The sequence below is a fragment of the Festucalex cinctus genome, chromosome 6 (assembly GCF_051991245.1).
Source record: "Festucalex cinctus isolate MCC-2025b chromosome 6, RoL_Fcin_1.0, whole genome shotgun sequence".
In the NCBI taxonomy this organism is placed as follows: domain Eukaryota; kingdom Metazoa; phylum Chordata; class Actinopteri; order Syngnathiformes; family Syngnathidae; genus Festucalex; species Festucalex cinctus.
The window spans coordinates 6912667-6925930 of NC_135416.1; the positions used below are offsets into that span (position 1 = coordinate 6912667).

General features: G+C 36.1%; 2 protein-coding genes across 6 annotated transcripts in view; one reads left to right on the forward strand and one right to left on the reverse strand.

Annotated features, from left to right (window-relative positions):
• Window positions 1–13264, reverse strand: part of ncf4 (neutrophil cytosolic factor 4) — a 23938-nt gene continuing 10674 nt past the window's right edge. For 3 of the 5 annotated variants that reach the window (XM_077524467.1, XM_077524468.1, XM_077524464.1), the window contains 4 exons: window positions 7349–7447; window positions 3989–4140; window positions 3084–3149; window positions 1–742 (listed from right to left, as the gene is read on the reverse strand). In XM_077524467.1, coding sequence (XP_077380593.1) covers window positions 532–742; window positions 3084–3149; window positions 3989–4140; window positions 7349–7447 — 528 coding nt within the window. In that variant the 3' untranslated portion in view covers window positions 1–531. The remainder of the gene's footprint in view (window positions 743–3083; window positions 3150–3988; window positions 4141–7348; window positions 7448–13264) is intronic. The other 2 variants (XM_077524466.1, XM_077524465.1) reach the window with 2 other exon arrangements.
• The window catches only part of pvalb7 (parvalbumin 7), a 17093-nt gene continuing 12871 nt past the window's right edge, over window positions 9043–13264 (forward strand). The window contains exon 1 of the mRNA XM_077524469.1: window positions 9043–9320. Within this exon, the coding sequence (XP_077380595.1) occupies window positions 9314–9320 (7 nt within the window). The 5' untranslated portion in view covers window positions 9043–9313. The remainder of the gene's footprint in view (window positions 9321–13264) is intronic.

The window sequence follows — 13264 nt, forward strand, 5'->3', positions numbered from 1 at the left end:
TCCATTTTTCAAAATCAAATCTTTATTGTGAGAACTTGATCAAGTAAAAAAAAAAAGCGTAGCCAAATGTCCCATTCCATTAAAATGCACAAAGCGAGTTTTTTAATCAATTTGAGCTGAACATGTTGCTGAGTTTGAAGAACTGTAATAATATGATGCAACATCAGACCAGATTATTATTAACTCTTTAGTTATCTTCCACAGCTCTACGCTTCAGTAAAAAAGCATTAGCTATCACTGAAATGTATAACTGCACTGTGGTTCATAACATGCTAAGTCAGGGGCGGAGCTATGCGGTGGCCAGGGGTGGCCAAAGGCACCCTTTGTCAATTTCTGGCCACCCCACTGAAAACTGTGAATAAAAGTCTTAAATAGCCTAAACTGTATGCACTATTCGTACTATTCAGTTTTTAAAAAATGGTGGGTAAAATTTAACCCATCAAAAATATGAATGAAATGTTTGAACATGAAGGTTTGGTTTACAATTCTGATTTAAGAACTGTAGAAAAAGAAAAAAGAAAAAAAAAAGTTTCAGCCCTCCACATTGTAAACGGAGAGGTCAGAGGCCATGGTCACGAGCAGTTCCCACGGAAACTGATTGACGGGCCTCTGTCCCGCCCCCGCTGCCTGACCTCGACTCTCCTTGATCATCAGCAGCACGTCCTCGTCGTCCAGCATGCGGATGAGGTCGCCCTCGTAGTCGCGGTAGTTCAACACGATGTCATCCACCTTGAATACGTCCCTGATAAGACACATACACACACATGCGCGCGCACGCTTCAATGCAGCAGTTGCCATGGAGATGAAAACAATGAACTGATCTCACATTGGATTAATGATGCTCTGTAACACATTACCTTCCTGCTTCTTTTTATTTTTAGCAAGGAGATACATATTTTATGAAGTGGAAAAGGTAGTTTTTTTTTAACATTCTTTTACTTTAACCCACTATTGCAAATACAGTATATCAGGAATACATAAATTAAACATCTGTTCACCACATAAAAGAATTATATTTGTTGAATCTAATTAAAAAAATGCAAAATAAAAATAATAAATTTGACTTTATATTAACATTTTATAACAAAGCAAGTGATTAATACTAAAATAATATTAATTATAGTAAATATTATTTTACAAAATACTGGTAAATCAGACACAAATGTTAATGATGAATGATTGATTTAAATGCAACTACTTTAAAATATAATATAAGGAATTAAATGAACTGATCAAATTAATTTTGAAACACATTGAAATAAGTGATTAATATGATAATATGTAATCTGAGCTGATATAAAGTGACTATACATGGAAACAAAACCATGTGATTAATCCCAGGCAAGCAGTCAGAACGTTCATTAATTTAGAAGCTATAAATAAATACACACAAATAATAACAAACATTTAATTATGCAATAATGGAAAATGCAAAACTATGTATACATTTGTATTATTATTATTATTATTATTATTATTATTATTATTGTTAGAAATATTTGTTATTTTTCCAATGGGACAATTGTTTATTATTGTTATTATTTAGTTGTTGCAACTGTCATGTAAATAGGATGAATTTTATTAGTAAAATAAGTGTACTAATAACTCATGAATATTGAAAATAATACAATAAAATGAAGTTCATATAAAAAATAAAAAAAATTTCCAATGATTTGCCGGTGTTAAAATCCTGAAGCGTGTTCATGACTGCCGATTGTGTTATGCTACAAACAAACAAAAGAAAGTGTTGTGTATGCATTCAAGTACAGGTTAAATTCAAATAATAAAATTACAGTATAATCTAAATTTCTATAGCTTTATACTGCGCCATTGGTACTACAACAATGTAAATATTGTATTATAGTGACATGACGTATGTTCATTTGTATTGCATTAAGCAAAACAATCAATCACGTTAAAATTAATTATGTCAGGAACCTACTTCTCATTTCATTCACCTGCCTTCATGTACTCTGTCTTACTTTAATAGACTTATCTGACAAACACAAACTAGGCGTTTGAAACCTGGACAACATTGCAGCATGAGTCAAAATGGCCCGACCCAGCACACAATAGAGGAGAGTAGAAATGAAGTGATGAGGGAACAGCTCGGGCTAATCACGTTAGTGCAGCTAACGAGCAGATACTCTGCCGTAATGAGCGCATTGCGCGCGGGCATGCTGCTGCGCTGCTCCGAGATGAGGGCACGGAGGACCTTCAGGGTGGAGAAGGTCCCTCGGGAGCTCATTTGATTGGCAGGCACCAATTTACAAGCTCAAGGTGAGTGCGTGTGTGTGTGTGTTGTACATATTTATACAAACATTCAAATTCAAGTAGGGCTGAACGAATTGGAAAAAGATCTAAATTAGATTTTTTTCTCCCTCAAAATTGCGATTTATTAAGCGTTTATTTTTTTCAAGGTCTTCTTAAAATATATATATATATAAAGCAATAAATTAATCTGTATTACAATACCCAATATCATATTTATTATACATAAATGTTTTGGTTTTAGAGATTAGGCTCATGCTAAAATTGACACCTTGTCTTGCAGTATTTCAACAACTTCACAAAATTCGCCGAAACAACTGTGGCATACATGGCGGAAGTAGCCAATTTATAAATTAGATTAGAACAATAATGGAAACAAATCAGTGGCGTCATCACGTCAACATTTTATGTTTCAGAAATCAATGCTATATAAACATGTGGCCTCCTTCTACCTGCGTGCATCTTCGAAAATACAACGAAAGAAGACTCCACCCTTGCACAAAGTTAGATCACGCTTTGCAATTGGCTTAAAATGGACTTTTTCTTTGACTGTTTATGAAAATAGAGCCCATTTTCTTGGAATTTCAAGCCCCTATCAAAGCCTTGAAAGTGAGCAAGTATATTTCTTTATGAATGGTGACAGATTATTGCCGGGATGTAACAGTGACCTCTGAACCATTTTGCTCTTTGCACTTCATTTTCCTCAATCATCACGTTTCTGTTAATTGTCCTCATGACGACACCACGAATGGAACTTCATTATTTCTGAACGTTCTTCTAAAAGAGGAACAAGTACTGAAAATGGCAACTACCTCATACGAGACATCAGCTCCTTATGTGTTGGCTGGATGTTGAGGTCCTCTTGAACGCACACGTCTCTGCAAGCGCACACACGCACACATTTGCAGTACATCCTGAGGACAATTAGGCCATTTAAAGTAGTCAAGTATACAGAATAATACTGTGTTTATATATATATATATATATATTTGGGGTGTCAGGTGATTAATTTTTTTTAAACATAATTAATCGCATTACTTCGATAGTTAACTCACAATTAATCGTAAATTTTATATCTGTTATAAATGCACAATAAAATGCACAATAAAATATTTTTGTTCTAAGTTTTCATACTAAAAAATGTTAAATAGAAATATGGCTGCATATTTTAAGTTAAAATTAAAAAGATGTACAGTAAAAACGAGTGATATTGATTTGTATTGAGGTCATTTTTCTGCCACTAGATGGCAGAATTGCATTTGTAAGACATTGGTGACAGCTCAATGCATTTTCCTTTTCATACTAAGAGCCAGCTAATCTTTATCATGAAGTAACTTGTGAAATTCTGCACATTTTAAAATTGTAAAATACAATTTGACCCCAGTTTACACAGATATATGCATTATTATTATTACATTTATTATTGACGTGGACGTGTATGCTGCATTGCAACTGGAATTCCCCCAGTTTCAATTCCAAGTAAGGGGCCGTCATTAATCCCGCGTTTAAAAAAAAAATTGTGGCGTTAAAGAACTATAAATTAACATTAAATAATAGGCTCTAAATTGTCTTTGGTATTTCTGAAAACGCGGCCAATACTTTTAATCAAAGGATCTAAATTGTCTTGCACGTTAGTTTAATCCAAATCTTCGACCCGTTTTCAGTTAGGTCCTCGCCTGATGACAAGTGCGCATGTGTTGATATACAGTAAATGTACCTGGCTTGGATTCCAGATGGGGTGAGCAGGTAGCATCGCAGGCAGCTGCAGGCGTGGCTTTCTTCCTCACCCTCCGAGTCACTCTCCGGGAGAGGCTTGATGATCTTCACAAAGGATTGTGGAAAAATACCCGTCTGGTTGTTGACCGTACCCTGTGGGAAATAATAATAATAAAAGACAAGTGTGAGGGATTCGCACCCTGAGACGTGTTAGTCTGACTAATTAGCTCGTGCACGATGTAAGACAATAAGCACAAAAGTCTTGTTACTACACTCTAGTGTGTGTACTGTAAGTGTGATTTGAGTGGAAAACACAACCAAGTAGAAGTAAATAATTAAATAAAAGTTAATAAACCAATTATCACTTTTCATAACACTGCTTGACCTACAAATGGAACGGAAATGGAAATAATTGTCCCTTTGGAAATACGAAAAAAAAAAAAAATACTGTTTCAATCATAAAACCTCTCTTTTATCTGTATGGCCACTATTTTAAGTAAACATTCTTAAAACCTGAACAAAATTTTTAACCACCATTAATATTAACAGGCCAAATTTGCACATGCTGACATGACACAGGAATCAAACTCTTAACACAGCAACAGAAACAATCCACTAATCAGGAGTGGGCGTTCACACAGTAAAATTTGCATATGCCTCTGAAGTCCAATTCTCCCTGACTGCGGAAAGGATGCGTTGCGTTTTCCGTACGGCTTCCGCACGGCTTCCGCAAGGACTGCAATTCACACCGCGTGTGTTGCGTGTCCGAAAATCTGCTCCCGACAGACCACAAGATCACGTGGGGTTCACGCTGGAGAGATCACCCAATAACAACCGTGTATAAAGAGTCCTATTTGTAAACAATACAACGCTTGCCTGTTGTCACGATATGCTTTTTGGAGATTATTTCTGGGACTTCTACCATGGCTGCTCTTCCATGGTTAAGTACGTTTTGTGTTTAAATAGTGTTATTTTGTCATGTTTAATTTATTCTGAGCTCATTTTTTGTCTTAAATGTCCGACTCATGTCACGCTATATAGCTAGCTAGCTTCCCTCCCCCTCCCCAAAAAAACGAGTTCGCAAACGGTTTTATTTTGAAATATACCGGATTTACCTTGATGCAAGACGCACGATTTCCTGTCCGGCTCGTCTAATTTCTTCAACTTCACGAATTCCGCATGCGCCGTCCGGAAGAAATAGAACGCTTGCGGAAACCTTCCGCATCGCCGCAGTCGTTCCGCACCGCAGACGCACCGCACTGCAGCTGGTGTGAATTGACACGTAGACTTGAATGCGTTCTATCCTTGCGGCGTCCGTACGGCCGCCGTACGGAAAATGCACTGCGTCCGTTCCGCAGCCATTGTGAATTGGGCTTGGTAGTAGCTTGGCTGGAAGGAAAACATTGAGTCTCCGCCCCAAAAATGTCCCGGACAGTCCAAAACAAATCCTTCAGACTAAAACTTTAAGTTTCTCAGTACTAGGGATGTCACGATAAGGGCAATATCGTGATATTACAACTGCCACAATATCGTCGTTGTCATGTTCACAATATTTAAAAGGAACATATCTGTTAAAAAAAAAAGTCAGGTTGATTTCAATTTCTGCAGTTCTAGCACCCTCTAGTGGCTAGTTTATTAGTGCAATTTAATTTTCATTAGGGATGTTTTAGCCTTCTATGTTTAAAATCTATGCTAATTGGCAGATGTAAGGGAACCTAATTTGCTTGTGAAGCGATCAATGTGTGCTTGCATTAGCAAGTAAGTGCCTCAATATTGTTATTAGAGATTGTAGGTGGTTTATATGCATTGCTGTTATGCACAAAAGCACAATATTGTGCTTTTTTTTTTTTTTTTTTTTTTACAATATTGTGATCCTTTTTAAATATCACCAACGCCCCCACAATATTGTGATAATTATCGTATTGTGACCTTCATATCGTGATAATATCGTGTCGTGATGTTTGGATATCGTTACATCCCTATTCAGTACTCACTAGTTACTCAGTACTTGAGTAGTTTTTTCACTCAAGTAATAGTTTGGAAGACTTCGTTTTACTTGAGTCAAATTATTTTAAAGCAATACTCGAGGACTTTTTTTTTTCTTTTTTGTTTAGCCACCTTTGCGATTTACTATTCAGTCCTGCTAAAAATCTGTCACGCTCGTCTGCACACAACAGCTGCATTCTGTTTTTGAAATGTATTTTTAGATGGCGCTTAAGCAGTGCTGCGTGACAATAAACAGATTATTTCACTTTTCCATTAGCATTATTGGATCTGTGTGCAGAGCAGCCAGAAGGTAAAAATAAGATGGAGATAAGTGCATCCTCCACGTTCGCTTTGTCACCCCCTCAACCGCCGTCCCTCCATCGCACCCACCTCCTGTTACCTCATCTTTTTTAGTAGCTTTTACTGCTGTCTACGCACTACACACTACTACTTTGATTCACTTGGAACCAAGGTTATTTTAGTTAACTAAAACTAACGAAAAAAATAAAACTAAAATTCAAAAAACAATTTTGTTGACAAAAAAAAACGTTTTTAAAAAACAAAAACTAACTGAAATTACATTTTATGTTTACAAAACTAACTAAAACTAACTATAATTACAGCAAAAAATGTCCTTCTTTTTCATCTTTGATAATTTAATGCATGAGCTTTTGGGGATGATTGTATATGTGATTTATTTTTATATTAACCGTAATAAGGACGACTGAAAGTGTGTCAAACAGAAGTGGCGTCATCTAGCAGCAGCCAATAGAAAAGCACATTCAGATGACGTTGCTTGCATGGTGGTTTTTGAATATTGTGCACAAGTAATACACATTTTTTAAAAGTAAAACGAACGAAGTAAAATTAAACTAAAATAAAGTATTTATTAAATAACTAAAACTAATAAAAACAAACAAAATCACATTGAAAAGTAATTCAAACTAACTAAAAAAAAAAAAAAAACTCAAAACGAAATAAAAACTAACTAAAATGAAAAATTCCAAAACTACAATAACCTTGCTGGGAACACAGAAATAATCACAATTTCACTTTTTTTTTGTTTTTGTTTTGTTTTGTTTTTACGGGGTTTTGGCATGATTCTAAGTCCATAGAGGTAAATCTAATCTAAATCTAACACGCAGATTAGCATCCACTATTTGGGATCTAACAGAAGTCAATCAGGCCTAACAGCTTTGATTTACGCTACACTACAGTTGATAAATGTTGCATCTTTGTGGAGGTCGAGTTGTGCATATTTTTTTGTCAAAAAAGCAAATTATTCTTTCCAGCAGCCCTGATGCGTCGGGACGACCCCCCTCAGTCCACTTAACCCCATCAGCTCCTCTGGATCTCATAATCTGATTTATTGTACCTCCAGCCAGTCTGCGTTGACTCGATGCAGCAGGAAGATCAAGTCTCCTCTCTTCAGGTTCAACTCCGCCTTGCTGCTGCCACAAAAGTCAAACATGGCCTGGTACAACAGCAGAAAGTTTTAGTCAAATTTTATATCGGAATTCATTCGTACTTTTTAGTGTAGCTTCATCCGCCGATTTTTAAGGGTATCGGTGACGAAAAGAGAAAAAGTTTCATGTGTCATGAAAAGTGGCCCACAGGTCGAATAACATGGCTCGAAAATTGCACAAAATCTTTGGTGTTCCTTTGACAGCACAGCTCAGCAAGCATTGGTGGATAGACTTGTGCGTGCGAGTGTTCATGCATGTGATTTTTTTTTTGCTATGATTTATTTTAATTCATATCTTGAAAGCTAGTCACATTAGACAAATCAGTCAGTAATACTATACAATTATGAAAAATAAGATAAAATACGGTACATACTGTACAAAAATAATTCAACAATATTATAAAATATAAAATGTTACACAAATAATAAAAAAGTTTTGTGAAAAAATACCAATATTATATTTAAAATACTAAATATTAGACAAAAATTAATTTTAAGACCATAATAAATATTTTGGATAAAAAGTGGAAAAATACAAATATGAAAAAATATTGGAAAATAATTTTAAAATTGTCAAAAATACCAAATATTAGAAAAAAAATTGTAAAAATGCTAAATTGGTAGAAAATAACACAAAATCCCCCAACGATGCCACGTGTATTTGATTTGATTGAAAATGTGGGTGTTTAAATACACAGTGTTTGATTCAACTTTGTTTCACAGTAAATTTCAACTGGGAGAGACCAAAAAAATGTTTTTCCTTTCATTTAGAGAACTGTTTGAGCAAGAGAGTCTTGTTTTTCATCCTTTCATTTTCTGAACCGCTTATCTCTCAATATGATGTTAAACAATATCTCCCGTTTATTGACAGTGAGAAAATGAGCGATGTGAATGATGTGATAACTCTATAACTGTGGATTTTCATTTTCATTTCTGGAATCTATGCACTACAATAAATGGGGGCTCAGTAGTTTCCAGTGTCTTGGAACACCAATGCCCTTGCTTTCCAACTTTTTAGCGACCCAAAAAGCAAGTTTCAGTGAAAAAGCGCATGTGAGCATCTTGTCCCACTCTCTTAAAATTGCTGGGTCAAAAGAAACCCAAACTGGGCGAAATAGCTAACCCAACAGTGGGTTCAAAAGGGACCGAGCCATTACTGGGTTATACCCAGCGCATTGTGTTGAAAAGTAGACCCAGCACATTGGGTCGAAAAGTGGACCCAGCACATTGGGTCAAGCTGTTGATCCAAAAAGGGGAAAAACAACCAAGAAACATGTTACTTAGTTATCAACATAAAGACAATACAAATTTTATGTCCAACATTTGAAGAAGCAACTTTCCTGTCAGGGGTTGCCACAGCAACTTACTCGCATATGTTTAGCAAAGTTTCTACCCTGGATGCCCATCCTGACCCAGAATGTGACATTACATCTACTTCAACTTCATTTCAAAACTCAAACATGGCAACCAGCTTCAGCTCTACAACCCTGCTGGAAAAAAAACAAAACAATTAACACAACCTTGTGTGGATCATCACGGCAAACATTAAAAGACAAGCGCAGAGGGAGCCGCGACGAGATGAGGCGCGTGAGAAGATGAGCTGGGCGGCGAGGCAGCAGCAGCAGCATCAGCACCAGCGGCGGCGGCAGCAGCAACAGAGCTCGGCTGGCCAAAAAAAGAACGAGGCGCGGCGAGAGCAGTAGGAGGGAGGTGAAGAAGAAGAAGAAGAGGAGGAGGAGGAGGAGGAAGAGGAAGAGGAGGAGGTAGGAATAGTGAAATTTAAAACAGAGGTGCGGGGCTGACAGATCACTGCTGCCTTTGCTGTCCGCTTGGCTCGCAGCGAGTGAGGAAGATCGGGATCAACTTCACGGGACGATGTGTGGTGAGCGACTTTGGATTATATTCAGTTCAACTATGTCACTATTAACAAAATGTTATTGTTGCTGTGCTGTTATTCACACATTCTTATAATTTGGTTTATGTTCTATCTCTCGCACTCTCAATTAGTGGTGCAAACACGGCATGTTAGTATCAAAAGAAAAGAGCAAAAAAAAGTGTACATTAGTCAACAGGTGGGAACGCATGAATACTTTATGTTGATCTGAGAAAATAGGCAACATTTTGATGAATAAATCCAACACATCAAGTTGTAAAGTTGACGTAATATCATGGATTTTGTTGAAAAGGAGTTGTTGGAGAAAAAGAATGCAATCGTCTGCTTGTTTAAAAAAAAAATACTGCACTCATTTATTCTGTCTTTAAATTGTCATCTAATGTTAGTGCAGTGTGACCTAATAGTCCAGGATGGGTCAACATGTATGTGTGTGACTTTAATCCCAGTGTGGACAGAAAAGACAAATCTGGATTAACGATCAGACACAGATTAATTTGACCGTGTTGACACCAACACTCTCACACCCAAAATAAGTGAAAGGCACATTAACGTCTTTGAATTAAGAACATATGACTGCACAGAACTTTTGTTGTGGCGTCGAGTTGTTTGTGGTGTTGATAGCGATAAACTACCAAATTCATGCAACGGTCTTTTCTTCTCTATATCTAAAGTTTGACTAGCTTGGTTTAAGTAGCATACCACTTTAAAAGTTTGTAAATGCTGCTCTACACACAATGTAAAACAGTTTATTTTTGTGGGAGAAATTTTCATTTTTTCCTTTAATTTTTGCTTTTTAATGGCGCTATGTTAGCAAATACACTGTATACTGTGTATTTGTCAAATTTTATATAGATTTGTCATTTTAGTATGGAAATACTGCTACAAAGCATATATGGAGTAGAATTTTACAAATGTCATTATTTTTCATTTATTTTTGTCTAATAATTTAGATTTCATTTATTTAAGTTTTTTTTTTAAGTGTTAATTTTTTTTATTTTTGTGTGAAAATGCTGAAACAAGTAAAAATTTCAAAATTTTAAAATATACTTTTCTTTTAAAATTTGTTCTATAATTACTACAATTATTTTATTTGCTACTACAAAAATGCACATACACATTTTTAAATGTATTTTCATTCAAATTGTATTTTAAAAATAGACACATTTACTTACTACTGTCTGTCCTTTCTTTATTTAAAAAAAAAAACCGTTTTAATACTTTACTACTTTTGCCAAAATGCTAGCCCACAAACAAAAAAGTACACATTTTTCAATGTCATTTTTAAAATTATTTTTAAATGATTTATTTATTTAATTTTATTTTTTTACCTACTTACTACTACCACAATAATGTTTGTCCAAAAATTTCCAAAATGTCGGACTTTTAATGTTATTGATTTTATTTATTTATTTTTATTTTTTTAATAATTGAAAATGCTGATACACGAGTAAAAAAGTACAGTTTTATAAAGCATACAGTATTTTTTATTTTTTTCATTATTATTTTTTTTTATTAAATCAAGTATGGTAGACATATTCTATCAGAGATTATTGGACCCAGAGATGATGTACCTAACTCTAACCCTTTACAAAGGCAACTAGAGTGTCGAAAGAAGCATAGAATAAGGGATTGCAATGATCTGCTTGGAGTTGATTAACAAATTTGTTAGCAGAAACTACACAAGGAATGTTAGCAAGATGTTTAAATAGAATGGAGCGTTTAAGTATTGTTGCACCGGTGCGATTCGTTTGCACAGGGAAGGACTGGAAATGACACCTGGGTTGACCCCGGCACAGGAGCAATCATCTTGCGCAATTAGACGCGCGCCCACCCGCCCTAACAAGCTTGTAAAAAGCTTTCGCTCCTTGATTAGCGGCAGCGAGCAGGGAGCTGGCTTTCCCTCGGTGAAAAGCCAAAAGAGGAATACTTTATGAGGCCTGTACTGTAGGTCCCTACTGGGGGGAGATTTGACTCGGCGGATTGTCAGGCCTAACTACTGTACCTGCAGGCCAATTCGGAACTGCCAGCCATGTTTCCATGGTTACAGCTGCACCGTGTCAAGTGAAAAGAATCCTCACCATTTCTGGCACGCTGAAAGAGATGTGAGGAATGAAGCAGGCTGAAAGTTTTGAGAGAAGCAAGGAGCTGCTGAAAGCAAACAGCAATGAAGAGCCAACCAAAGAAGCTAATCACAAACGAGACAGGAGGAAGTAGTGATGCCGCTGAGATTCGAAATAACTTTGTGACTTCTGCTTTCTTAACGGTGGCTTTCCTGTTTGTCCCATTTAATAAAAGAAAGTGTACCAGTCACCAAGGTTCTCCTTGCCCATTTGTTAGGGAGGACATTTCAATACCTAAAGCAGGGTACACGTGAAATGCCATCTTATGTCTCTCATCTCATGTATTGGTATATTTTGCTTCTGAGACTTCGACTTGAACTGATAAAAACTTATAAAAACTATAAATGTATGGATAGGTCTGAAGCCACTGAACATTTTGAGGCGTTGGAAGTAAAAAAAAAAATATTCAGAAATGACTTAGTTATCACACTTCCAAGAGGGCGCCAACTCTTGGCTCAAATTGAACAAGTGTTGTGGAAAATGTGAAATTGCCATTGTCCCCCCCCAAAAATTTGTTATGATATTAACATATTCAAGGCCCTAATTTGATCATATTGAATATCTATCCATCCATCCATCCATTTTCTTGACCGCTTATTCCTCACAAGGGTTGCGGGGGGTGCTGGCGCCTATCTCAGCTGGCTCTGGGCAGTAGGCGGGGGACACCCTGGACTGGTTGCCAGCCAATCGCAGGGCACACAGAGACATATTGAATATTCCAAATTGAATTTGTTTATATATATATATATATATATAGATAGATAGATCATAGTTAGATTTGCTCTTAGGACAATATTGCTTTTATTGTCCATAGAGGGCATCTAAAATTAAAAAAAAAAAATACATAAAAATGATACATGTATGGATAGGTCTGAAGCCACTGAACATTTTGAGGGGTTGGAAGTAAAAAAATATTCAGAAATGATTTAGTTATCACACTTCCATGAGGGTGCCAACTCTTGGCTCAAATTAAACCACAGGGTTATTATTTAATTTTTTTTAGGCGCACAAGGGTTAAACAAAGACTAATACTGGAATTAATTAAACTAAGCATTTTTAAAATAACTAAAACTAAATAAAAACTACCAGAACTGGCTTCAAATCTAATAAAAAAAAAAAAAAAAAAAAAAGTAAAAACAGGCATTTCTAAAATAACTATTTCTAATAAAAACTACCAGAACCGACCTCAAATCTAATTAAAACTAACTAAAAAATAATAATAATAAAAAAAGTCAAAACAAAATAAAAACTAACTAAAATTAAAATTCCAAAACTATAATAATATCTAAACTATAACAATAACCCTGCATCAGAGTAATGTGGAATTAAACGCTCGGCTCTCTGACGAGAATTGTCACTTAGCGACCATTTTACATAGTTGAGAGAACACGACGCAGGACGAGCGCGAGCTCCGAGAAGCACACCAAGGGGCACTCAGTTCTCCGAGAGAGAACGAGCTAAAATAAAATGTTGAGTAGGCTGGCAGCATTGTGGGTAGATTACACCAGTCTTTTACTGTTGTGTGGGGGAGAGAGTGAGGGAGAGAGCGAGAAGCAAGTAAACTAGAGAAGTTGAGCTTAGTATGCCAATAAAAGACCGCTGGAGTGTGCAGATTGTGTATATTTTCTTTTCTTTTTTTTTTTTTCTTTTTTTTATTAAATGCATTCATTTCTGAGCGATAGCAGTTTCAGGGAAGTTAAGTGTTTCTGCAAGGGCAATAGATGCGCGTAGAACAAAAGCTGCAGCAACACGTGAAGTCAGCCTGTGCACAGTGCGTCACACTTTTGTACAACCTGAAAAACTCGCAGGCCA